The sequence below is a fragment of the Mustela erminea genome, chromosome 13 (assembly GCF_009829155.1).
Source record: "Mustela erminea isolate mMusErm1 chromosome 13, mMusErm1.Pri, whole genome shotgun sequence".
Classification (NCBI taxonomy): Eukaryota; Metazoa; Chordata; class Mammalia; order Carnivora; family Mustelidae; genus Mustela; species Mustela erminea.
In genome coordinates this window covers 76841029-76867779 of record NC_045626.1, presented here as the reverse complement: position 1 = coordinate 76867779, position 26751 = coordinate 76841029, and the positions used below count along the sequence as shown (strand labels likewise).

Below are 26751 nucleotides of genomic sequence, written 5' to 3'. Positions count from 1 at the left end.
ACAGCAAGGGAAAGCCAGGGACGGTGAGGATGCCCGGAAGACTCGGTCACCCCCGCAGGAGAGGCATCTCACCTCGGAAGCAGGCCAACATGCACTGCAGATAGGCATGCCTCACTGCAGAGGTGGAAGTCTTAAGGCTGAAGGCTTTCTTGAACCATTCGGTGAGCTTCTTGGGCACTTCTGTGGTGAACCGGTTACACCAGAGAGCCAAGACAGAGACCGCATGCACCAAGGTGCCTTCGTGAACTAGGGCAAGAAGCAGAAGTCCGGTCAGTTCAGTGTCTTAGGCCCACGTCCAACCACCAGCAGCAGCGCCCTAAAGCAAGCAGGAGCACAAGGGGGAGGAAGCAGTAATGCTTCAGGGGAGGTCTGCCTTGAGAAGGGGTTCATGGCAGCTGTGAAGGTGAAAACCAGAATCAGCTCGAGTCCAGACTGCATCCTCCCCATGCTGTAGTTACCTTCTTGCTGGAGAAACGGGATGAACAGCTCAGCCACGGTCCCATTCAGGACTTGACTAGAAGGCCCAGACACCACGTGATGACTGACACTCCCAATCCCTGGAAGGCAGGGGATTTCCTGCTCAGCATAAAACCACAAACTTGAGATTCTTCTTGCCGCTGCCCACTTCCCTAGCAGCCAAGTCTCTCCTCTGGCCATCACTGCCCTTCCCTCAATCCCCCCTACAGATGATCTCTCCTTCCACAGAAGCCAGGTCTCCCGCTAGACTCAAACAAGTCCCACTGGCCCCACAGGAAGGCAGCAGAGTCCTGGAAGCCAGGCTGGGATGTCCAGGACTGTCAGAGGAGTCAAGATCCAATAGAGGACCTGCCTTACCCACCAGTTACATTACACCTCATCTACTACTACGCTTACCACTACCCCAGGAGAGATTCTGTACCTGAGAGGACGCTAATCTTCTGGGCTACGATAGTCAGTTTTCCCTCAGAGCCTGAGAGGAGAGAAAGCAAAGATTCAAAATTCACATGTCACATTTTCCCAGAGGGTGAATGTGGTCATGTGTGTGACACCAAGATACAGTTTCTGATTCCTGAAGCAGCCTTTGTTTGTGAAGCTGCCTTTAAAATAACATTCACTAGATTTTTTTTTTTTCCTGACTAAAACAGTAATATGTTCTCACAGAAAACTTGAGAAACAAAAAATATGAAGGAAAACATTTAGGGATGCCTGGGTGGCTCAGTCGGTTAAGCATTTGCCTTTGGTTCAGGTCATGATCCCAGGGTCCTGGGATCGAGTCCCGCATCAGGCTCTTTACTCATTGGGGAGTTTACTTCTCCCTTTGCCTGCCACTCCCTCTGCTTGTGTGCTCTCTCTCTGACAAATAAATAAATAAAATCTTTAGAAATAAATAAAGTGAAATTCATGTTAATAAAGAAAATAAAAACATTTTACAATCACCCATGTGTCCACTACCCAAAGACATTATGAACATTTTGATGTGTTTCCCTCTAGATTTTCCCTTTATGCATACAATAATGTCTACACTTAAAAAAAAAAAAAACTGAGATTACCCCCATCTACACTGCCCTCCCTACTCATGCTTCTGTTCACTTCACACATTCACATTCTACTGTGAGCATTCTCTCGACCACACAGCCTTGACACAAGCAGACTCAGGAGACGCACTTCCCCAGCAGGTCCCAGCACCCACACCTCAGCCATCCCCCCACCCCCCCAGCCAGGAAGCCTTGCTCACCGCTGAGGATCGCGAACAGGTGCCTGGTCAAGGCTTCTGTCGCCGCAGAATCGCTGCACTGGCGGGCCAGGTTCCGCAGTGCCAGCACAGCTTCGTCCATCAGGCGGGGACTGTTGGACTTGAGCTGACCTGGACACAGACGGCCGCAGCTCAGAAGCCACCGAGAGCCAAGCCATCTGGGACTTCAGCTCAGTCTTTTCCACATTCCCAACTCTCCCACCCCAGCGAGGTACTCTCCTAAAGGAGCTCAAGAAACTATGCAAGTGTAGTTTCTTTTTTAAACTGAGCTGTCCCCTGCCCTTTCTCCTAAAGTAACTGGGAAAATGGCAACCAAAACCCAAGGTGCCATCCTAGGGGTCAGAGAGGCGTCATGGTACTCACTGGCCAGTCCTTTCACGATGTCCAGGGCATATTGGCTGAGATCAAGAGTCACCGATGCCAGCAGACTGGAGATAGCTAAGGGGGACAGAAAGTACACAGCACGTCTGTCTCGGGTATAAATGCCCATTTCTGCTGTACACCCCAGCCAATGCCGTCAGACCTGCTGTCCAGCTGCAAAGAACCCTGACCACTCTTCATCTTCATACGGTCCCAAGAGCAGTCACACCTTTGTCGCTACTTTCAAGTGCCACCAAGTTCATACTGTCTAGAGCAGAGGTTCCTTTTTTTTTTCCCCCTAAAGATTTTATTTATTTGACAGAGACACAGTGAAAGAGGGAACACAAGCAGGGGGAGCAGGACAGGGAGAAGCAGGCTTCCCGCTAAGCAGGGAGCCTGACGCGGGGCTTGATCCCAGGACCCTGGGATCATGACCTGAGCCAAAGGCAGACACTTAATGACTGAGCCACGCAGGCACCCCTAGAACAGAGGTTTCTAACCTGAATGGTTTTCCAAAAGGTTCTTAGACCTCTAAAATTGTTCGCAGTATTCTAAGCAGATATACTTTCGTGCATCCTGTTAGCAAAAGGGCTCATGACTTTCAACATATTCTCAAAAGGGTCCCTGATCTCTCTCTCAAGGTCCCAACAAGGTAAACAGGGAATATATACTTCACTCCACCCCCACCGCTTCTGCTGCCAAGGATCAGAGACGCAGCGTACCAGGAAACCCATCCCCCTCCCACCATCCTGTCTGGTGGTGACCTACTTTCAATAACATTCTCTGGACTCCTAAGTAAGGACTTCTGTATGGTGGGCAGTATCAGATCCTTAAATTCCGCGTGGGACATGTACCGGAGCAAAGGGGCACAGTTATCCTAGAAAGAGAAAGGGGTCAGACACCCAGACCTCGTGGGAACAGATGAAGAATAAAGAACAGCATGGAATCAGAATTTAAACTGGATTTAGCTCGTCCAACTAAGGTCCACTCCTCACTCACCAACAGATACTTCTGAGGCTTCACTTTGCTCATCAGGATGTTCTTCATATAAAAATCCAGCAGGGCACTCTAGAGAATACAAAGTCTGTTTAGACCAACATTCTGAGTATGTCACCACTGACCTAAAAGATCCCTTTTGTGGGAGATTACAAACAATTTGTAATTGTAACAATTACAAATCAGTAAAAAACGAAATCTATACATACATACATAAACAAATAAAATACAAATCAGAGCCCAAATTTCAGTGTCACGCAGTTTGCCCACTGATCACGACACTCATTATTTTAAAACCTTCAACAGCTTTCCAGAGCTGCTGGGATTCAGTCCAAAGTCCTTGGCCGAGCTGCCAAGCTGCCTGCTAGCCTGTGCTGCCTCTCACACCTCTCCAGCCCCCCTCGCCTCCCCGCCTGGTTTCTCGTGGGCTGCTTTCTCTGCCCAAAATACCCCTCTTCACCTCCTGACCTTGCTAATACCTGCTCACCCTTGAAGTTCCTTCATCAGAGCTGTGTCCCCTGGTCCGTGGCTTCGGTCAGGTCCCCTGCTATAAGGTATTACCACTTCCTGCCCTTCTCCTTTGCAGCTCTTATCACAGATAGAATTAGAGGCCTCTCTGCCTGATGGCAACTCCTCAGACTCAGTTCCCCGAGGTCAGGGATTCCTGGCTCACTGCTGCAACCCAAACAGCTGGCATGGTGCCTGGCACATGGCAGCCGCTCAGCTGTGGGAATAAATCACTGCACCCACAGGCAAATTACCATCCCAACGACTGCCAGGATTCTCCCCAAGCCAGAGTTGGAGGGAAAACTTTCCAGCTCCTCCAACTTCATTAATAATGGAAAAAGGCCAGGCCCCCTTATGAGAAAATCAACGAGCATCAGATGCAGCCAGAGCCGGGGTGCCCAGGGCAAAAGGAAACCCCCCCCCCTCGCCTCCAGCGAGTCCACCTGCCTTGTGCTGGTTGACCACGTCCAGCTCCTTGTGGGTCGTGCAGAACTGCACCAGCAGCCCCAGCATGCCTGCGTAGTTCTGGTTGGGTTCGAGGCTGAGAATGGCTGACAAGTACTGTTCCACCAGTCCGGGGTTCTGAAGAGGAAGGCACGAAGCTGGCGTGTCACACAACCATGGGGTGGGGGGAGCACAAAGGCAGCAATGCCCACCATCCCCCTGCCCCCGGCACCTCTTTCCACAGCTTGCTGAGCTTCTTCACAGCGCCATCCACGGCATGCCTGTGGGAGCCACCCAGCACCTCCAGCAGGAGCAGGCACTGCACCTCCACCTGTCAGGGCGTGAAACGTGAGTGGAGGCGCCGTGGCCCTCACAGCCGGCCCAAGACCTGCATCGGCCCACTCAACTCTGGCCAGATCCTCCTCCCTCCACCGCCGACACGTGGCCCCGTCCCAGCATTACATCTGTTCGCTCAAGCATTTCATTAATAAATATATGCTGAGCACCTATGAGTCAGACGGAGAAAACACATGGAGAAGGGGACATACGTGGGCCCTGCTTTCATGCACCTCATAGTTCAGAGGGAGAAAAAGATACTACAAGACAAACATAGAGATGAATATGTAATTCCAGTGAGGTAAGGGCCGTGCAGGAAAAAGATAAGCATCCTATCTCATACCTGCCTTGACTTTCCCTTCATTCATTCCACAAACACCTGCTGAATACTGACTAAATGGCAGACACCACACTGGGCACTTTAGTCATGAAAGTGAAGACTGATCGGATGATCCCGGCCTGTGTGGAGCTCCCCGTCCAACCCAGAGAGAAACACATCATAGGTGCTCAACTGAAAAATCTCAGAGACTTTATACACCACAAACACCCATGGCTACTGGGGAACAGTGAAAATGGCCACCCTGAGAAAAAGGGGATGCTTATCAAGAAGTCTGCTGCACTCCATCTGCACGTGTACAAAATGACAGGTGAACATTTTTTTTTTACAGTAAAAGATTGCGAACAACATATGGCCATCAACAGGGGCCTAGTTATATATACTACAGGACATCCACTCATGATTAGTAAACAGTCATCAAGAATGAGAAACTCTTGGGCGCCTGGGTGGCTCAGTTGGTTGGGCAACTGCCTTTGGCTAAGGTCATGATCCTGGAATCTCAGGATGGAGTCCCCCAACGGGCTCCCTGCTCAGCAGGGAGTCTGCTTCTCCCGCTGACCTCTTTCCTCTCATGCACTCTCTCTTAAATAAATAAATAAAATCTTAAAAAGAAGATAACAAAAAAGGAATGAGAAACTCTTTTTTGCACTACTCTGGAACAAATTCTAAATCTGGTTAAAGAAAAAAAAGAGGGGGCAACCTGGGTGGCTCGGTCGGTTAAGCAGCCGACTCCTGACTCAGGCTCCGGTTATGATATCAGGGTTGAGATCAAGTCCTGCATCAGGCTCTGCGCTTAGTATACAGTCTGCTTGTCCCTCTCCCGTCCCCTCTGCTCATTCCCAATAGCGCTATCTCTAAAATAAATAAATCTTCATTAAGAAAAGAAAAAGGAGGGCGCCTGGGTGGCTCAGTGGGTTGGGCCGCTGCCTTCGGCTCGGGTCATGATCTCAGGTTCCTGGGATCGAGTCCCGCATCGGGCTCTCTGCTCAGCAGGGAGCCTGCTTCCCTCTCTCTCTCTCTGCCTGCCTCTCCATCTACTTGTGATTTCTCTCTGTCAAATAAATAAATAAATAAAATCTTAAAAAAAAAAAAAAAGAAAAGAAAAGAAAAAGGAAGCAAGGTGAAAGAAAAAAGTACTTTCAATACACTAGTGTTTGTGTAAGAAACCCTGTTCAGTCGCATATACAGAGCATGTAACTATCCATATAAGGAATCAGTAACAGAGGAACCCAGACGGCTAGAGAGGGAAACAGGTATAGCATTCTGTGCTTATTGAAACCACATTCAAAACTACACTGCTGTTCTCTCTTCCTAGAATGTTCTAACCTCTGATCTGGACACAGTTTGTTCATATCCTTCAGCCCTCTGCTCAAACGATGCCTCCTCTGAGGCCTCCTCCCACAATCACACTGTACTGCACTCTCTCCATCTTCCAACCTGCCTTTCTGCTATGTGACCTTCATCTCACCACTTATTAGCAGACCTGTGTGTCGTCTACCTTCACCACCAGAGTGTAAGCTCCAGAGGCGCCTGGGTGCCATAGTCGGTTAAGGACCCAACTCTTGGTTCGACCTCAGTCATCATCTCAGGGTCTTGAGATCAAGCCTCCCGTTGGGCTCCACGCTCATCACAGAGTTGACTTGTCCCTCTCCCTCCCCCTCTACCCCTCCCTATGTACATGCATTCTCTCTCTCTCAAATAAATACATCTTTAAAAATAAAATTTCTTGGGCGCCTAGCTGGCTCATTTTGTTAAGTGACTGCCTTCAGCTCATTTCATGATCCTGGAGTCCCAGGATCAAGTCCTGCATCAGGTTCCCTGCTCAGCAGGGATTCTGCTTCTCCTTCTGACCCTCCCCTTCTTGTGCTCTCTCTCTCTCTTTCTCGCTCTCTCAAATAAATAAACCTTTAAAAAAATTTTTTTTCTAAAAAAAAATTTTTTTTTTCCTTAAAAAAAGAGGTGTAAGCTCCAAGAGGGCAGTGTGCCCTTTCTTGTTCCCAGCTTTTGGCCCGGCTCCTAGAACAGTGCCCAGCACGTAGAGACCCTCAAGAGATACTTGAGCAACTGAATGCATTCTGACGCACACGTACAGTTGACATTGGCAACAAGTAAAAACCCAGATTCAAGATACAGGAAAAACAAGCACGGTCTCACGCTCCTAGAAACACATCAAGATGTGGAATGACCCGTGCCACTCACTAACCCAGAAGCATACTTACCTAGGGTCACTGGAAATAAGCCAATGAGGGAGCCATGATAAAGCATCTTATAACCAGGCCTAGGTAGCAATGAAACCCATAATCTAAAGGGAGTTCAGTTCCGCTATCCATTACCTGCCAGGTTTCAGTGTTCTTAGCCTTCAGTTAATCACTTATGGCCGCTCCATGGTCACCCCCAGTGGCGTGTTGGAGAAGCTCCCAGGGATGGGACCATCACTGTGTCTTACTAGCCACTGCTTCGCAAGAGGAGCTACAGTTTTCTAGTGCCACTCCTCACTTAGCTGCCCAGCCCTCTGTACGTTTCCACAGCCCTCTCACACCCCATCCTGAGCCCCGCTTCACGACAACTCGTGGAGGGGGGTGGGGTAGATGGCACTTCTTCCCATTTTGCAGAAACGGGCAACAGGCTCAAATATCATGGCCAAGAACCAGAGCCGTACCTCCAGCTCCTTTTCAATGAATCATAAGACCATTCCTCTTGTTCTCCACTAAGCATATCTAGATATTCAAATGAACCTCCCAATCTGGCCTTTTGGGCTATCTCTGGTGAGCAGACATGTTGAAAGGCAAGCTAGGGAATGTGGAAGAAGCCAGCACAGAATGAGAGGAGGGAATTAAAGGATCGAAACAAAAACGCAAGAATTCCATTCCATCAGCCAGTTCAACAATGAAATCCAAACATAGGGGAAGGAATGATTAGCCAGAAAAAAAAAACAAAATGATTTACATTATTGCATTTTCTGATTTACTTTCTTTCTCTCTGTTTTCTCCGCCCTGGCCTGATAAGTCTTCCACATATGCCATGAGGGCAGGAACTGTCTTTCTCTGGCTCATCAGTGTACTCCCAGAGCCTAGCACCATGCCTGACAGAGAAGCTCCAACATATGTGATATGCAGATGAATGGCATTAAGCTGCCCTCATGACCATTCATCAAAATCACATGTGTCAGGACAATTCAAAGCGCTCGGCGACCCAGCACCAAGAAGAGCACTTTCCGGAGAAGGTGCTTAAACACGTCCCAACTCTGTGCAGAGAGGTGACCTTCACTGCTCCAAAGACCCAGGGAACCTACCAGTTTGTTCCAGATGTCTCCTTGCCGCTTGGCTCTCGAGGGAAACACAATGCGCACCAGTAAGCAGGTCCAGGACAGGGCCAGCAAGGCAGCAGAGCCGCTACTCTTACTGCAGAGGGGAGGGGTGAGGAGGCAAAGGGTAAGTGCAGAGAAGTAGCCTCCATCTTGAGGACAAATGCTCAACGCAAGGCCCTGCCTGGTATATAGTACCCACGCTTGACCTACGACTGGGCAGAACCAGAAACTGGTTCCTCATAGATCATCTGTAACCACTCTGGACAAGAAATGCAGGCCTTGTCAGCCAAATTCCCTCCTCTTAGCACTCACAACTAAAGAAGCGCAAAAAAAGGTTTCCCAGCAAAAAAAAAAAAAACCGGTTTCCCCTATTTAGTGTCCACTGGCCATTTGCTTCCACTGGTTTCCCAACCCTGTTCCTCAGGAAAGTGGTTTGTCCACTGAGCCTGACATCCTGGCTCCTCCCTTCACTGCAGCAGGCAGACTGCTGGCGCCACTCAGAGTTTCAGAGAGGAAAGAGAGACATGCTCACACCTGCTCAGTGCAGTTCATCTACAACAGCTTCTGTGAACAAGACTCCAGCAAGCCCCGGTAGGCCGGACCTTTCTCTCTTACCTGGGGACACCAGCTTTGGAGCCAATGCCTGAAGACTGCAGAGAGTGCAGAAGGTTCTTAGCAGTGGCTTCTGGCTGGGCCTCAGCCAACTGTTGGATGGCTGCCTGCAGGGCCCTGCGGGAAGCTGCATCTCTACGGGTTGGAATGAAGGGGAAAGGTGATCACTGGGGGGTAGGGACAATACAGCTTAGGCCAAGCGCTCGTCTTTCTCTGGAAAACTGGATTATACTACATTCCAATGGTTCCCAGATGATGGGATTAGGAAATAACTAGAGAAATCTCCTTCCTCCTAGGGTTCTAGAAGCAGCTAGTAAGGGTAAATGAGCCATCAAGGCTGTGAGGGCAACACTGGCATTTATGGAACACTAACTACGGGCCTCAAACTAGGCCAAGTCCTTCCACCCACAGGACTGTTGACAGTGTACAGACTCATGAAGTGGCAGGCACTGTTCTGGGAGCTCTACACTTACTAACCACCACCTATGCGGCAGATAATAGCACCATCCCCATTCTGCAGATAGGGAAAACAGAGGCACAGGGAGATAAGTAACTTGGCCAGGATCCAACAGCTGGGATGGGACACAGCTTCAAAGCCTGGGCTCTAACCGCTCTCCTGTACCACCTCTCTTGCAAAGGGGCTGCAGGCACAGGGCCTTCCGCTGGGACTCACCTATATCGGTGCAGCGTCAAGCAGAATAATCTGCAGAGCCCTTTCACTGCTCCCTCTGGCAGATCTGAAACCAAACGTCATGCAGAGATTAGTCAATAAAAACTACTTCGGGAGCACCTGCTTGAGCCAGGACTCTGCCAGACATGATCTGTACCATGGGACACTTCCCCAGGACCCTGGGATCATGACCCGAGCCAAAGGCAGAGGCTTCAACCCACTGAGCCACCCAGGCGCCCCTAACAAATGGTTTTTAAAAAGAGGATAAATTGGGACACGTGGGTGGCTCAGTCAGTTAAGTGTCTGTCTTTGGCTGAGGTCATGATCTCAGGCTCCCGGGATCGAGTCCCGTGTTGGGCTCCTTGCTCAGGGAGGAGCTTACTTCTCCCTCTGTCTGCCGCTCCCACTGTCTGTGCTCTCTTGTTCTCTGATAAGTAAATAACATATTTTTTTTTAAAAATAAATAAATAATATAAACAGGACAAAATTAATGTACTCTGAGGGATCAGAGAAGGGCAGAGCACCTCTAACTGGAGTGGCTTCCGAAGGTTCTAAGGACACACAGCCTGGCCTAACAGATCCGTAGGCCATGGAAAAGTGCAGAGAGAGATGTACAGTGTGCTGTTAACCACAGGAGCACAAGCGCAGGTGTGGGAATGCATAATGCCCCACGGGACACATGAGGAGGAAGAAGAGGAGGACTTAATTAGCACTCACAAGGTGCCAGGCCCTGCTCTAAGCACTGACACATGGTTCCTCATTTAATCCCTATAAGGTAGGTATGTGACTCGGGCCACTTTCAGATGAAGAAACATAACCCCAAGAAACTGAGCAGGCCAGCCGTGTGAAAGAGGCTGTAACAACAGGGGTCAGTAATGGCAAACCAAGCTGTGGCCGGCTCTGCCTGCCGGACTGAAGGACGCAGATGAAAGGGAGAGGCTGTGATGGGGGAACATAAGCTGCAAAGTAGAGCAGACTCCCACGGGAGGCGCTGAGAGCCAAGGGCTCGCACAGCACCTCCCACCTCAGGTACCCCAATGGTGGGGACAAATGAACGAGGGGCAGGGACCTCGTCCCTCCAGGGCCCTGAACACTATACTGGTCCCCTGGACTGGGGGCTATTTCAGTGACCAAGGAAAAGAGTGACTGGGGCCAGCAAACAGGTCGTGGCTGAGAGTTAACATACACTGGGTACTCAGCAGAACCAGGCACAGTGTTAGGCACCGTCCAAACATATTCTCATTTACTCTTCACACTAACCCTCTGAAGGAGACACTATTGCTGTCTCCACGTTCAAAGCAAAGAGACAGGCTCAGACAAGTTAAGTAACTTGAACCAGGTCACACAGCCTGAACGTGGCAGGGCGATGGCCAGAACACAGAGCCTGTCTGACCCAAGTCAAGCCCTTCATCAGTGACACCTACACTAGAGGCTGGTGACTAGAAAGAGAAGGCTCAGTAAACACTCCATCAGTGAGCCTCAGGGTTCAAGTACATGAAGGCAGGACTGAGGAAAGCCTCAGAGGCAACTCAGAGGCAACTCATGGGCTGGCCCATACTGACCATCTGCATCCAGGGCTAGGCAGCTTTGAGAAAGTCTTCAGCTCCCAACCCACCAGAAAATACTTCTCCCCACCTTTGCTTACCTCACTTGGTTATCTACAACCCTAACAAAGGAGAGGCCAGAATGATTATTGCTACCCAGTTCCTTAGACTCAGAAAATTAGAAAATCGAGAATTTTTAAGATTTTATTTATTTACTTGAGAGAGAGCGAGAGAGAGAAAGAGCACAGAGGGAGAGGGAGAAACAGACTCTCTGCTGAGGAGGGAGCCTGATGTGGGACTCGATCCCAGAACCCTGGGATCATGATCTGAGCCAAAAGCAGATACCTAACCGAGTAAGACACCTAGGAGCCCCAAGAACTAAAGATTTCATGCGAGTAGTTAACTTCCCACCACCAACTTGCCCATCAAAGATGACTACACATCTTACAAATATTATTCACCCTGAGTGGCAGAACTTCAGGGTGGCTAAAGAGAAAAGTCACTCTGAAAAGGTCTTGAGTAGTTCATAAACTTCACACACATGTTAAACGCCTTCCTCCATAAAATGGGAAAGTGCAGTATTCAGCAGTGGCAGGAGAGCCACCCCCTGTGGCTCAGAAGGTGCGTACAGATAGTACTTTGTCACAAGGCAGCCTTTTCTAACTACAACCCTGTTATGAAAAGTGACCAGAGAGACTTCTGAAGCTGCCATAAAACTCATGCACTGAAGCGTTAACACAGAGAATCTCTTAGAAGCTGACAAACAGAAACGGACGGAATTTACATGCAACGTTAAAAGGCCTGGGTATGTAACCAGGCGGTGGTGGATCAGAAGCAGCAAATGAGCACTTGGATGAAGCAGGCTCTTACTCACAAGAAGTGAAAGCTGAGGGGCAGGGAGACCCAACTCTACACAGCCATGATTCTCAGACTCCAGCAAACGCAGCAATCACCTAGAGGGCTTGCTGAAACCCAGATACTGGGCTGCAGCCCCATGGTTTCTGAATTGGAGTTTCTGGGATGGAGCTGAGAATCTGTATCACAAACACGTTCTGACATGATGCTGATGCTGCTGGCCCAGGGACCACACTTTGAGAACCAATGCTATTCAGTAAAAACATACCAAAAGATAACTCAGAAGCTAATTAGGATTTATTGGATGAAAGCAAACTAGTCCAAGGGGCGTCTAGGTGGCTCAATTAGTTAAGCATCTGCTCTTGGCTCAGGTCACGATCCCAGGATCCTGGGATCCAGCCCCGTGCTGGGTTCCCAGCTCAGCAGGGGAGTCTGCTTCTCTCTCTTCCTCTGCCCCTACTCCTGTGCTCTCTTCTTTCGCTCTCCCTTTCTCTCTCTCAAATAAATAAAACCTTAAAAAAAGAAAAAAGAAAAACAAAGCCAACTAGTCCTCCCCACCCCCAGTTCCAATATAGTCAATATACAATGTTATATGAAGGCAAATGAGTCCTATACACCCCAATGGGTTGCAGGGACAGCCCTGAGTGCGGTACAGAATCAGGATAACTACACGTGCTCAGTATTTCTCAAAATGTGTTCCCCAGATCCTAAACAGAAGGTTAAAAGAAAACACTGGATTTGAAGCTTAATAAAGTTAGAACCTTAGAAAGTTAGAACTGAAGAAAGCTTCATAAAGTTAGAACACCTTCCTGGAATATGCTGTGAATCTCCCAGAGGGAAGTACAAAGTATTACATCTTCCAAACTTAATTTGACCTTGGAATCTTCACTGGTCAAATCACCTATCACCATCTTGCTGAATTCCATCGAACAAACTGGGAAAAATGGGATCCCAAATCATAAAGAAAATGTTTTTTGCATTTAATAAATTACTTAAGACTTTTGGTATCTTTTAGAAATATTTCCAATCAGGTATCTGGGTGGCTCAGTTGGTTAAGCAACTGCCTTCGGCTCAGGTCATGATTCTGGAGTCCCAGGATCGAGTCCTGCATCGGGCTCCCTGCTCAGTAAGAAGTCTGCTTCTCCCTCTGACCCTCCCCGCTCTCATGCTCTCTCTCTCTCTCATTCTCTCTTTCAAAAAAAAATCTTTATTTAAAAAAAAAAAAGGGAATATTTCCAATCAAAATGGTTAAAACTGTAAAAAACCTCTGGTACCTAAGTGGATCAGCTCTCTGCTAACCCAACTGTTTCAGTGCACAGTACAACAAACAAATACAGCAAGGGAAGGCAGAAGGTGCTTTGAGGGGAAGCAGCAGCCATGGTTCTAAACAGAGAGCACAATTTACTCTGAAAGGGAACCGTCTCTCAGCCACATAGATGTAAAATAAATACCTTTTCCAGCAACACATTTCCCCAGTTCATTGAGGATTTCTCTCCGTTCCTTCACACTGGCTGTTGTCACCTTCCCAGCAAAACGTTTCAGTGTCTCGGAAACCTGTGAAGACCAAATCCACAGCAGAAATTTCAGCAAACTACAAAACAATGAGTGTATGTGTGTGTGTGTGCACGCGCGTGTTCATGCACTGGGGAAGGAGGTACAGAGTTCAGTGCAGTTCCCTCTAACCCAAAGTTTCTCGACCTCCACATTGCAGACATTTAGGGCTGGGTAACTCTTGCTGTGAAGCCATCTTCCTACGTTGTAGGATTTTTTTTTTTAAGATTTCATTTATCCATTTGACAGACAGAGATCACAAGTAGGCAGAGAGGCAGGCAGAGAGAGAGGAAGGGAAGAAGACTCCCCACTAAGCAGAGAGCCCGAAGCGGGGCTCGATCCCAGGACCCTGGGATCATGACCTGAGCTGAAGGCAGAGGCTTTAACCCACTAAGCCACCCAGGCACCCCACGTTGTAGGGTTCTGAATGGCATTCCTGGCTTCTAACCCCTCAACGCCAGTAACAACATTCCACTCCTCCTGCCTCAGTTGACAATCTACACTGTCTCCAGACATTGTGAAAAGTCTCTTGGTGGGCCAAATCACCCCGGGGTGACACGTATTTCTTTAACCCAGTCAAGCAGTCAATATACCTTACTTCAAAGTTTAGACAAGAAGAGGCAAAGCAAAAGGCCAAAATCTTAGGACAGAAAATGCCCTTTAAGGATTATGTAAAATCCAGTGAGGGCACAGTGGCTGACGGGTAGAAAGTCAAGAGACGTAACCCCAGCTCTGCCTCTTACCAGCTGTGGAAATTCAGTCAAATTATGTCATCTCCTTGGACCCCCTGGGTGGCTCAGTCAGTTAAGTGTCAAACTCCACTTCCGCTCAGGTCATGATCTCAGGGTCATGGGACTGAGCCCTGCACTGGGCTCCGTGCTCAGTGGGGAGTCTGCTTAAGATTCTCTCTCTCCCTCTGCCCCTCTCCCCTGCACACTCTCTCCCCCTCTCTTTCTCTAATAAATAAATAAAACTTAAAAAAAAAAAAAAGATTAGGTCATCTCCTTGACCACCAGTTCCCCGTGTTACCAGGCAGTTAGAGGCTAAGGGAGAGAGCCTGTGTAGAGCATTTACTCTTCTCTCAGCACGAGGTCAGCCACTACCACCAACAAGCCTTTGTGGCAGGCATCAGTCCCCCCACTTTACACATGATGAAAAGAGCAGACTCCCAGAGGGAAGCCATTGCTCAGACTGGGCCTGAGAGCCATAGCAGCTGCATTTCTGAAACTAAGCCTGAAACTGAGAGGTCTATAAACCACTGCCAACCAACCCTTAGCTTTCAACCGCCATCCACGTTAGCACAGCTGCATCCCCTGCACTGAGGGGAACTATTTCAGAGGCAGGTCTTATTAGCAAAGTAAGATTCAAGGGTGGATAGAGAAACAAAATTATACTAAGTTTTTCTTACATTTAAATCCCTGATATAATTCTACTGGCAATGAGTAAACTCATGCCAAAACTGTTTTCCACGTAAGTGATTGTTTTAATACTGTCTTTTGTTTTTATAGTTATACATGCAGATAATTAAAGAGTCAATGTCATGTCAACTATACTTCAAAAAAAAAAAAAGCTGAAGAGTTCTGGGACGTCTGCTAGAAAAACCTGTTTCTTGCCTTCACTCCCCAAGGGCACCCTCTCACCAATTCTGGCTCATGATTTTGGGAGTTACCCCCGTTCTCTAAATAACTTGTCTGTGCCACTTCTACTTGATTTTTCAGTTTTGTTACCTTTTTTTTTTTTTTTTAAGATTTTATTTATTCCTTTGACAGAGAGAGATCACAAGTAGACAGAGAGGCAAGCAGAGAGAGAGAGGGGAAAGCAGGCTCCCCACCAAGCAAAGGGCCCAAAGTGGGACTGGATCCCAGGACCCTGAGATCAGAACCCGAGCTGAAGGCAGAGGCCCAACCCACTGAGCCACCCAGACGCCCCCGTTTTGTTACCTTTTATAGTAGCTCTCTTTCTCCAACCTCATCTCATACCCTCTCCTTTTCCCCAACATAATTCCTCAGTTTCATAATATGGGCTAGCTCAGCAGTCGGTGTTTACATTGCATATATATGGTAAGCATTCAACCTCTAATTACTTTTTTTAAGATTTTATTTATTTACTTACTTATTTTTTGAGAGAGAGCATGTGCAAACGTACCCGAACAACCAGAAGAAGGAGCAGAGCGAAATAGAACCTAAAGCAGGCTCCCAGCTGAGTGTGGAGACCAACCCCATGATCCCGAGGTCATGACTGGAGCCAAAATCAAGAGATGAATGCCCAACCGAGCCACCAAGGTGTCCCATTCAACCTCCATTTAAAGATTTTATGTATTTGTCAGAGAGACAGAGAGAGAGAGAAAGACAGGCAGGCAGAGAGAGATGCAGGCTCCCTCAATCCCAGGACCTGGGATCATGACCTGAGCCAAAGGCAGATACTTAACTGACTGCACCACCCAGGCGTCCTTCAACCTCCATTTAATACAATATGCTACTATCCTACACAGCTTTATTTACCCTGGAGTTAATAAATGACCTTTCCCACCTTGCCTCAGTTTGCCTTGTTTTATGTGGTCTAATTTGCATTTCGATCCCAAACTTTGTGCCACTTGTCTAAATCTCAGTACATTTGGGCAGAACTCCACCTTCCTGAAGAAGTCTCTCCCAGAACTTGATGACCTGCCCCAATTTGGCAGGTGATCCTCTACAGATGGGACACAGTATATCACCTGAAAAGGTACTCTCCCTTATGTTTAGATGGAGCATATCCTCCATTTTGCGAAGTCCTTGCAAATCTGGAAATGTTCTAGCTTCACAGCTGACTTAAGTTTGTTTGGATAAAGAATACTATGTTGAAATCATTTTCCCTCAGACTACCAAAGACATTTCTCACTGAACTCCAGCTTTCAGTGTTGTTACCAAGTCCAGTGTCATTCTGATTTTTGATCCTTTGTACAAGACCTGACTTTTCCCCCTGCAAACTTCTAGGATCTTCTCTTTGTGTCCTAGGTTCTAAAGTTTCGCACTAATGTGCTTTGTTGCGAGTCTATCTTCATCTATTGTGCTGAGCATTTTTGGTCTGGAAACACACCCTCCAGTTGGGGGCAAGTTTCTTGAATTACTCTGCAGATGACCTCCTTGGATATTGGGCCTCCTACACTAGTCCTCACAGCGATCCTGCTTTACACACTCCTGAGGAAAAAAAAAGTCCAGGCTTTTGCCAAGGTGGAGAAAGACAGCTGGAGATCTGACTGCATCTGAAAAGGGCTTTCACCCAATCCTCCTAACTGACCCCTCCTACTCACCCTCATTTCCAGAGGTTAGCTGATACCCCCAGCTCTCATCTGTCAGAGATTCTGCCATGTGAATCAGGTTGCTTCTCAGCTTTCCCAACTGTTGGCCTAGGAGTCATTGTCCTTGGGTCTGCTAAATCCTTGCCATTCATCACTTTGTAGTTTCTAAAAGTTTGCTAGTGTGTTGTCTGCTTCCCATTCTCCCAATCCCTGTGGGATTACTTTTTTTAAAAAAACCTTTTACTAGTTTTAGTGAGGGCTGAGGAGACATCGAAAATAGATGCATGAATACAACCCACTCTCTACCTAGAATTCCCACATAGCTGTCTTTCTAGGATAATATTAGATTCTTGGCTACAGTTTCTCTCACAAAGTTGAAAGAACTTTTTAGGTTTAAGGCTCTTCTTTCTCTTAATGAGAAAATGAATTGAGGCCCCATCAGAAAACTGAAGAAATGCACACCAAGATCTTTTAGAGAAGTCTTTTGTTGGTGTGACCAGATGCAAACAGCTTTAGAGATCACAGGTTTCTCTCTAGAGTGGCACTGTCCAAAAGAACCTTGTGATGATGGAAATTGTTCTTCTGCACTGTCCAGTACAGTGGCCAGCAGCCACACGTAGCTATCCACACACTGAAATGTGGCTAGAGCAATTGAAGAACTAAAATTTTCATTTCATTTACTTTTAACTAACTTAACTAGCGATTAAATACCCACATGGCTACCATAATGAACACCACAGCTCTTGAGAGATGTTTCTCCACTTGAGTATTAATGTTAAACATTCAGTGTCCCCTAACCCCTTTCAAGTTACCCAAGAGAGTAAGCTTTTCTTTCAAGGATTCAATATAACACACTTGAAACAAATTACCAGCCCCCTGCACAGAAAATTCTCAAAACACAACTCCCAAATGTTCCCGAAGTGCTCACTCTCTAGTCTCAGGGCCTCCCTATCAAATTCAATTAGTCTCCTCTCCCCGGAGATCCAAGTAAGCCAAACCGTCCCTTAGACACGGGTTTCTTTTTCCCATATTATTGTCTTTTCACTCTAAAACACTCGTGACTACAATCGAGGCTAAGGTGGAGGAAAAAGTTATTCCCAAGTCCTTCCCGAACTAGGAGGTATTACACTCAAGGATGGTAAGGCTATTATTCCAAGGTAGTAACGGTCCTTTTACTTCCAACACTGGTCCTAAGAACCATCAACGTATAAAGTGCCCTACTTTATCTCACTGAACCCTCACAAGCCTCTACCGTAGGTACTACCTTAGCCCCATTTTATAGACGAAAAGACTGACACTTGGAGGAGCTAGGTAAGTTGCCGGGAATCTCACGGAAATCAGCGATCTGGGACTCAAACTGTATAAATGCAAAGCCTGTGCTCTAAGTCCCTGCATACCGTGGGTGCTCGAGAAACGTTTGCTGAACGTAAAGTTTAAGGACGAGCCGGCGCTGGCCGGGGCTCACTGCCCGAGAGCGCGGAGAAATGCAGCAAAGACTCGTAAAGGTGAACTTCTGCAACTCCAGGGTCAGGGAGAGCCCCGCCGGACGCCAGCAGCCGAAGCCCAGGCCGGAGCCCCTGACTTCTCCAGTCCGGGATCAGTGTGCGCCGCGCGGGCCGGGCCGGACCAAGAGCCGCGAGGGGTCGGCCGGAGACGGCCCCGGGTCCAAGCCCTCCGCAACCACTGCCCCCCAGTACCCCTAAGCCAGCGGCAAGAGCGGTCTGGCTCGACGGCCGCCGTCCACACCCAGTCACTGGCCGCGTTGGCCCCGCAGCCGCCCGCCTCACCTGCGTGTCCGCCGCCATCCTGCCGGCGCTGACTCCGGAACCGCTTCCGGAGCGCTTCCGGGTCATAGCGCGGGCCCACGCGGCAGGGCGAGGCCAGGAGCCCGCTGGGCCCGGGCCTGGCGCCCCCGGGCGGGACGGCGGCCGCAACAGCCCGGGCTAGGAGGCGGGCAGCGGGATGGAGTGCCCGAACCGGCGCCAGGGACAGTGGAGGCCAACCCCCAGGGCCTGCTCTTCAACCCCGGGGCCCGTCTCAGCCTGGCCTCGTGGGAGACAAAGGTCTTTGAAGATTTATAATGTACCACCCCGTAGTCTTTGACCCGCTTGAGCCCACATGGCCTATGCCAAGCGAAGGGCACATTCTTTAAGGAAATGAGATTCCTAAATGGCAGAACTGACCTAGGTAAAAGGGAGACAGCGAACTAGCATCTTTTCCTGAGCTTGTAACCAGTGGCAGACAATGTAGTTAGAAAACAAAGGGGAACTCTGGCTACCAGGGAAGTATTGTGGAGCTGAGAGGGGGCTGCACAGGACAAAATGTTCCAGACTGGGACGTAGGCAAGGCCACAGGGTGGGAACCTGAGGTCAGTAAAGGACCTCATGGTCCAAGGGACATGGTCTTAATTTTCAGTGCAGACGGGTCAACTCTACAGACTACGGTCTCAAGAAAGGGGTCTGTGCAGCTTAGCTGTTGGCCCTCTTAGCAATGGCCTTCAAACTGTAGTAAACCTAGTTACAAAAAATACTTTTCCATCAGGACCCAGTACAGATTTGTAACAACCTCAAGGAAACACCTACCCTTGCAGCAATCACGTTTTATCTTGGTCACCACCTACTCAAAATATCTGAGGGACCCAGGCTAGTGGCCAGATAGCCATGGAAATAAGAATTCTGGTATAATAGAAATTCAGTTAGGGGCACCAGCTGGCAGTCCGTGGCGCATGCACTCTCAATTTCTGAGTCATGAGTTCAAGCCCAGGGTTGGGTAGAGATTACTTTAAAGGAAAAAAAAAAAAAAAAGAAGAAAAAAAAACAGCTAAAGCTGGGTGGTATTAGGGGGACATACATGGGTGACTCAGTTAAGCATCAGCCTTCAGCTCATGTCATGATCCCAGCTGCTGGGAAAGCAGCACCTCAATTACAAATACACTGGAAAGGAAAAAAAAAAAAAAAGGACACTGAAATGTCAACTTCAAATAAAGCTCTACTGTTCCACCATGGCTCTAGTTTCTAGTACAAAGCACTATGAACCTCAAAATGCACAAAATGAAGAGTCCAGAGACACTCAAGAGAAGTAAGCCTTTATTTCCTTGTTTCACAAATAAACTTGGCTGAATTTGTTGCTTTTTGCTGATTAGTCGAAGAGACCAAATCCCATATCCTCATCCGACTCCTCCGACTCTTCCTTTGCTTCAACCTTGGCTGGGGCTGCAGCAGCAGCAGGTGCAGCAGTGGTGGCAGCGGCCACAGGGGCAGCAGCCACAAATGCAGATGGATCAGCCAAGAAGGCCTTGACCTGAAGCAAGAGGAAAAGTTCATGATCAAAATGGTCATTCACAACCTCTGCTACCTACAACTCCTCAGCTCTAATTCAATGGCCAACAACTTCTCAGCCACTGAAGCCTTCCCTGGAGCCTTTCTTGGAGATGATCAGGCAAGACAGCTTGGGTATGGCCTAGTAAGCTTAGACCCAGCTCTTACAATCAACTAACCCCTCTTCTGGTTTCTTGTCATTTCTAAAAAGTCAAGGACACACCTCCCCTATCCCCCAACTTCTTAAGGAAACTCTTAAAAATATATCTACTTTGTACAATATGATCATTAAACGCAACTAACGGGACGCCTGGGTGGCTCAGTTGGTTGGACAACTGCTTTCGGCTCAGGTCATGATCCCGGAGTCCCGGGATCGAGTCCCGCATCAGGCTCCCAGCTCCACGGGGAGTCTGCTTCTCCCTCTGACCTTCTCCTCGCTCATGCTCTCTCTCCCTGTCTCTCTCTCAAATAAATAAATAAAATCTTTAAAAAAAAAAAAACGCAACTAAGCATGCTACCATCCATTTATCCCATCAGAGCCACTGTGGTCCTAATGGGATTTTTACCTTTTCAGCAAGTGGGAAGGTGTAATCAGTCTCCACAGACAAAGCCAGGACCCGCTTGTATCCATTGATGATAGAATGGGGCACTGATGCAACAGTTGGGTAACCTATCTGCAGACATACGCTGGCAACATTGCGGACACCCTGAGGGGAGGAAAAAAATTCCATGTCAAGTGAGCTAGGTAACTTACAGTCAAGACCGTGAAGTCCAAGCGAAGTTCAGCAACAGGCAAGACTGACTTGCTATGTCTCACAGAGGGCGCTTACCTCACACCAAATGCTTCCGGCAGGGTAATTCAGACACGTAATTTATAAACGCTTTTTGCCCCTATTCCCAACATGATTATTTCCCAACACGATTATTTCCTATACCATAATGATGGCACTTACTTCAAAAGTCACAATTTTGTGAAAATGTAAACTAAGCTAACCATTCAGTTCTGTGAGAACAACAAAAAAAGGTTAAGATAATTCCAGATGTAAATTTCATCCACTACTGAGATTTCCAAATAATTAAAACTATATATATTGAACACAATTTTCCCTTTGTCCAAGAAAACAAAAAAGTAATTATATCTTCTATCTCCTTATTCATCAATTAAAAGATATTTTAACGGCAAAAACTAAGCCAGCTAGTCTCAGGAAAAGTCAATTCTCCCCAAACAGGGTACCTGGCAACATTTACTTATACACAGTCCTCATTTTTCTAATTTCTCCTCAGACTCAGGACACACTACTCAAAATCTCAGGTTTTACTGCAGGTCCTAGAGTAACAATTGCCCTATTTGCCCAGTGCTGTTAGAAGGCCTTATACTGATTAATTCATTAAATCCCTCAACAACCTTGTATTATTACTGCTGTTTTACAGATGAGGAAACCGAAGTAAACAGATTAAATCATTGTCCTTGGTTATGTAGCTAATTTCAGATGTGTAGCCAGGATGCAGTTTGAAACTGGCCAGGCTCTCTACCATTAACCAAGGGCCTGAAATGCACAGCTTTTACCTCCAGGAAGCGAGAATGCAGAGTTTCCTCTGTGATGTCAAGCACTTCAGGGTTGTAGATGCTGCCATTGTCAAACACCTGCTGGATGATCAGCCCAAAGGAGAAGGGGGAGATGTTCAGCATGTTCAGCAGTGTGGCTTCGCTGGCTCCCACTTTGTCTCCGGTCTTAATCAGCTGCACATCACTCTGAAGAACAAGGTAACGGTTGGCAGTCAACACCAGAACAGCCTGCAAGCCCACAGAAACCAAGTCCCCACCACTTGCCTGGCTAGCACTGGCAAGCCAAGTCCACTCACCAGGATTTCAATGGTTCCTCTGGAGATTTTAGTGGTGATGCCTAAAGCCTGGAAGAAGGAGGTCTTCTCGGGCCCCAGACCAGTGTTCTGGGCTGGCACAGTGACCTCACATGGGGCTATGGCACCAGCACGGGCAGCAGCTGGCACCTACACAGAAACAACAGTGAGAAGTCGTCTCTCCACAAACACAAGTTGAAAATGCTTTTAAGGAGCCAAAATCAGTGATAAGAACTCGTTAGCCGTCCTGATTCTCTCCTTACCTTATTGGCCAGCAGCATGTCCCTGATCTCAGTGAGGTCCTCCTTGGTGAACACAAAGCCCACATTCCCCCGGATATGAGGTAACAGTCTGCAAAGAGAAGTTGACAGGAGACAGTCACCTTTCAGCACCATTCTTCTCCAGGAAAGGGGAGAAGGGCTCTGAGAAGGGAGGACAAAGATGCCCAAAAGAATTAACTGACTTTTCCAGAGCTGGGTTGTTCTCCAGATGCCCTCGGATGGCCTTGCGCATCATGGTGTTCTTGCCCATCAGCACGACAGCCTTTCCACGGAGGGACATGCGGATCTGCTGCATCTGCTTTGAACCCACATTGTCTGCTCCCACAATGAAGCATTTTGGATAATCATCCAAAAGTTGCTACAAAAACAAGCCAGAAACAATGGTTAACAGGAGAAAAGAGAGAAAATATCAAAAGAAATCAAATCCCATAATCACTGGCTTCCATCTCACTCCCTTTCTTCTAGGCTTTTGAAGTGATTCAGAAATTGGGACAATTCCTCCCACTGGGAGCCACCTGAGTTGCAAAATTGACAGACTGTATCAAAGATTTGTACCCTTGGGTGCCTGGGTGGCTCAGTGGGTTGAGCCTCTGCCTTTAGCTTAGATCATGGTCCCAGGGTCCTGGGATCAAGCCCCGCATCAGGCTCTCTGCTCGGTGGGGAGCCTGCTTCCCCCTCTCTCTCTGCCTTCCTCTGCCTACTTGTGACCTCTGTCAAATAAATAAAATCTTTAAAAAGACAAAAAAAAAAAAAAAAAGATTTGTACCCTGAGTATGAATGGTGAAAATTAGATATCTCCGTTCAACCCCTTTTTTTTATTGTAACATTTTTAATTTTTCCCAATTATAAGACATGTTTCTGATTCATTAAAGAGCTGCATCAACAGAAAAAATGACTATTCCAAACAAGGTTACAGCATTTTAAGCACGAGGTAAAACAAATACAACAAAACGTTACTTGCAGAATCTAAACTGTGGATATGACTGGACAATCCTTTTAAGTTCTCTGTGTATCTGAAAACGTTTGTGATCAACAGGGGAGAACGGACCAAGCGCCACAAGGCACAGGGTCTCCTTTCCGCGCAGGGAAGATCCCCCCCCACCCCGCCACGGAGACCATCCAAGAGCGCACATTCACAGGGTATTTGGTATCTTGAGGGGACCTAAATATGCAACAAGTTGCCACTTCGTAGTGAGTCACTCATGGGCCTTCCCAAAATGGAGACAGAAGAGCAGAAGGATGATGAGTGCTCTCTGGAAACCAGACAGACCAGAGTATGAATGGTGTCATCTCAGGAGCCATTTAAACTGCCTGAACCCACTTACCTGCAACAAGGATTGGGGGGGTGGGGGGCAGATCTCCGCTGACCGTGAAAACTAAACGAGATTTGCCTGAAACGGTCGTTCAGCAGCTGGCACCCAGGACGTGCTCAACACATGACAGGGCAGGATTCCTATCAGTGCCCAGGCCCCAAGCAGCATAATGGGCGATGGCGACCCATCCCCGCACTTACGATAATCTTAAGGAAGTAGTTGGACTTCCAGGTCGCCCTGTCTTCCCTGGGCATCACGGCGGTGCGTCAGGGATTGCCACGCAGGGTTTAAAGACGATGTCACTGCGCAGAGGAAAGGAACTCAGACACCCCCCTACACCCGTCACCACGGCCCCATCGCGCTCCAAGGCCGAGGCCTATGCAGGCAGGCCACGCGAGGACGCCCCCCAGCCCGACTTAGGGCTGCCGCCGTCGCCGCCACTCTGGGAGCCCAGGCCACCGCCGAGGCCCCAGGCCGGACAGGGCCAGACCCGCCCCCTCCCAAGATCCCGCAAAGAAACCCCCTCAACCCATCTCTCCCGCCGCCGGGTCCCGGTGCGGCCGCAGCAGCCACACGAACCTCTCACGAGGACGCCTGGAGAGAGGAAGGCCGCGCGCCGGCGCACACCTTTTATATGTGAATGAAACAGCCAATCAGAAGATGAGGACAATGTCCCCACTTATTGGCTGGCGCCGACGCCTATCTAGTGACGCTAAAGTGGTGTAGACAGCCATTGGGTAATATTGCTGCCACTCCAGCCAAAGGGAAGCCGTCTTTAAATAACGCCGTTAAAGAAGGCGCCGCTTCATGTTGGAGTAGCTGTCTCCAAGCTGCTTCCCTCTGCTGGCCTGGAGCCGCTCGCGTTCAGGGGCTAGAGCTTGGGCACTGAGCGTTCAAGTTTTCTTCTGCCACTTTGTCAAATCGCAAACAGAAGAGTACGATGTGGAGCTGAGGCATAATTGCACGCGCGTTAGAAACAGCATGGTCTCTTGTCTACTCTATAGTTTGTTCTTCCCCCTACCAAGGCAGAGGAACCCTCTAACACCTAAGTCAGATCATTATCTCATCTGCTCAGAATTCCTCAAAAGTTTCGAATTTGGGGCGCCTGGGTGGCTCAGTGGGTTAAAGCCTCTGCCTTCGGCTCGGGTCATGATCTCAGGGTTGTGGGATCGAGCCCCGCGTCAGGCTCTCTGCTCAGCGGGGAGCCTGCTTCCTCCTCTCTCTCTCTCTGCCTGCCTCTCTGCCTACTTGTGATCTCTGTCAAATAAATAAATAAACAAAATCTTTAAAAAAAAAAAAAAAGTTTCGAATTTGCTCAGAGAAAAAGCTTAAAACTTAAACTGCCTACGAGACCCTACAGGATCTGCTCTAGACCTCCACCCCTATAATCTTATTCTTTTCCTACTGACGCTCCCTTCCAGCCAGACGATGCTCTTTGGTGTTTTTCCAAAACACACTCCCACTTGAGGGGTCGTGCGATAAATAGCTAGTCCCTCTCCCGGAAGACTCCTTGCTGATATCCATGGAATGAACTTCGAGTCTTGGTTCAAATATCATGTGCTCAAGGGGGCCTACCCGATCGCCTTATTTAAATTTACCCAAAAATTCACTACTACTTCCCCTTTACTCTATTCTATTTTTTCTTTTTTTATCTTTTAGCACTTCCACCTTCTAACACACTATATAACTTACTATGTTGTTGGTTGTCTGTCTCTCCCTGCAAGAAAGCAAGCTCCACAAAGCAGAGACCTTTGTCTTGAGCCTGGCACATAGCAGGCACTTAATAAGTATTTGTTGACTGAATGAATGCAAGGTTTGCAGTCAGAAGACCTGGATCCAAAAAAAAAAAGAAGACCTGGATCCATATCCTTCTTCTACCACTTGCTAACTGTTATCTTAGGAAGTGATTTCACCTTGCTGATCCTCTGTTTCCTTTTCCTTAACTATAAAATAGGGATAATGAAGTATGCACATTCTAGAGTTGCTATGAGGATTAAATAAGATACCTGTCTTTTTTTTTTTTTTTAAGATTTTATTTATTTATTTATTTGACAGAGATCACAAGTAGGCAGAGAGACAGGCAGGGGGTGGGGGGGAAGCAGGCTCCCCACTGAGCAGAGAGCTAATGCAGGGCTCGATCCCAGGACCCTGGAATCATGACCCAAGCTGATCGCAAAGGCCTTAACCCACTGAGCCACCCAGGCACCCCCACGTGTTAAGTCTTAACACAGTCCCTGAAATGTAGGAGGATTTCTAGTTTTTTATTATGCATTCATTCTACACTTATTTGAATATTTGTGTTAGATCAATAATTTTTTCTTTCTGGTAATGACTGAGGTAGACCCTAGGGCAGAAGGGGTGTTTCTATCTTCACCCTTTCAAGTTAGAAGTTTCTGTATTTTTGTTTCAAAGCCACCTAGTGCCTCTGATGACCAGCTGTTTAGAGAACTGTTGGAGTCAGTTACTGCTAAGATCTTTTTAATGACAGTGTATTACTGCGTGCTCAGCATTGTGCTAAGTACTTTCCCTGAGGAGGTACAGTATTAGCATTTCCGTTTATCAATGAGAAAATTCACAGGTTAAACAGCTTGCTCAAGCCCTAATAATCAATGGTTTGGGAACTGAAATCTAGAAGCAGGTACAAAGCCCCTGAGTCTCACGATGCTATACAGCTCCTTCTAAACCTTGAGGCTGTCTCTCCCCAGATGCACTTTTCCAAGTATATACACACTCAATGGTACCTTTCCGAGGACATCCTGGCTCTGATGATATAAATACCATCTCTAATTGTAGTACATCAATATAATGGAATATCATGAAGCCATTAGAAAATGATGCAGATGTATATTTATTGACACAGGAAAATACAAAGTACAGCTGAGTGAAAAAGCAAACTACAGTGAAATGTGCCATATCCATTTCTATAAATAAAATAAATTCGACATGGTCAGGAAGGATAAACCATCATCACCTTTGGGTGAGGGTCGAAGGTAATTTCCATTTGAGCTCACTGTGAAATGGCCAAGATTCCAACTAGAATTCAACATGCTGCTTTTGGAAAACCATTCCAGAGAACAGGGAAACTGTGAAGCATCTCAAAGGGGAACAGTGCTATCCAGGAGGGCCCCCCACTGGAGTTCTGGCTCAGGCAAGAAGGAAGCATGCAAATATGGACATGACCACTAGGAAGGCAGTAGAGAGCCATCCTCCACTCTAAGTTCACCAACTTCCACTGGGCAGGTTCCACACCTAAGGTGTGGTGCCAACATATTGAGGGGGTGGTGTCTGGTCAAAGCAGGAACACAGGCAGAGGCAAGCTCTGGGTTCACATCCCGCCTTTGAGCTCACTAAGAGGACTGTGTTGTGCATGTCTGTTCTCTTCTCCAAACCTCCTTCCAGTTAAGTGTGAGGCCACCCACAGGCCCACATGAGGATGCCCTCCCTCAGCGAAG

At 47.8% G+C, this 26751-nt stretch overlaps 2 protein-coding genes across 2 annotated transcripts in view; both read right to left on the bottom strand.

The window, feature by feature from the left end:
* Nucleotides 1-18362, bottom strand: part of GCN1 (GCN1 activator of EIF2AK4) — a 59016-nt gene extending 40654 nt beyond the window's left edge. The window contains exons 1-14 of the mRNA XM_032309066.1: nt 18316-18362; nt 13152-13254; nt 9305-9368; nt 8635-8766; nt 8005-8113; nt 4272-4370; nt 4043-4177; nt 3092-3160; nt 2861-2969; nt 2096-2170; nt 1715-1843; nt 899-949; nt 459-557; nt 73-246 (exon numbers count right to left, since the gene is read on the bottom strand). Coding sequence (XP_032164957.1) covers nt 73-246; nt 459-557; nt 899-949; nt 1715-1843; nt 2096-2170; nt 2861-2969; nt 3092-3160; nt 4043-4177; nt 4272-4370; nt 8005-8113; nt 8635-8766; nt 9305-9368; nt 13152-13254; nt 18316-18333 — 1366 coding nt within the window. The 5' untranslated portion in view covers nt 18334-18362. The remainder of the gene's footprint in view (nt 1-72; nt 247-458; nt 558-898; nt 950-1714; nt 1844-2095; nt 2171-2860; nt 2970-3091; nt 3161-4042; nt 4178-4271; nt 4371-8004; nt 8114-8634; nt 8767-9304; nt 9369-13151; nt 13255-18315) is intronic.
* A 1232-nt stretch (nt 18363-19594) lies between these two features.
* RPLP0 (ribosomal protein lateral stalk subunit P0) lies at nt 19595-23956 on the bottom strand. The gene is made up of 8 exons (XM_032309067.1): nt 23879-23956; nt 23500-23601; nt 22169-22344; nt 21969-22056; nt 21709-21855; nt 21413-21598; nt 20412-20552; nt 19595-19828 (listed from the first exon to the last, which is right to left on the bottom strand). The coding sequence occupies exons 2-8, from the start codon at nt 23551-23553 to the stop codon at nt 19667-19669; spliced, it is 954 nt and encodes a 317-aa protein (XP_032164958.1). The 5' UTR covers nt 23554-23601; nt 23879-23956; the 3' UTR covers nt 19595-19666.
* Nucleotides 23957-26751: the final 2795 nt, after the last annotated feature.

Excerpts from the sequence above, each read along its gene's own strand:
- RPLP0 (XM_032309067.1), bottom strand. The coding sequence starts at position 23,553 with ATGCCCAGGGAAGACAGGGCGACCTGGAAGTCCAACTACTTCCTTAAG. Across the intron at positions 21,599-21,708 it reads GAGGAACCATTGAAATCCTG|AGTGATGTGCAGCTGATTAA; the intron begins GTGAGTGGACTT and ends CTTGTTCTTCAG. Across the intron at positions 20,553-21,412 it reads TGCATTCTCGCTTCCTGGAG|GGTGTCCGCAATGTTGCCAG; the intron begins GTAAAAGCTGTG and ends TCCTCCCCTCAG.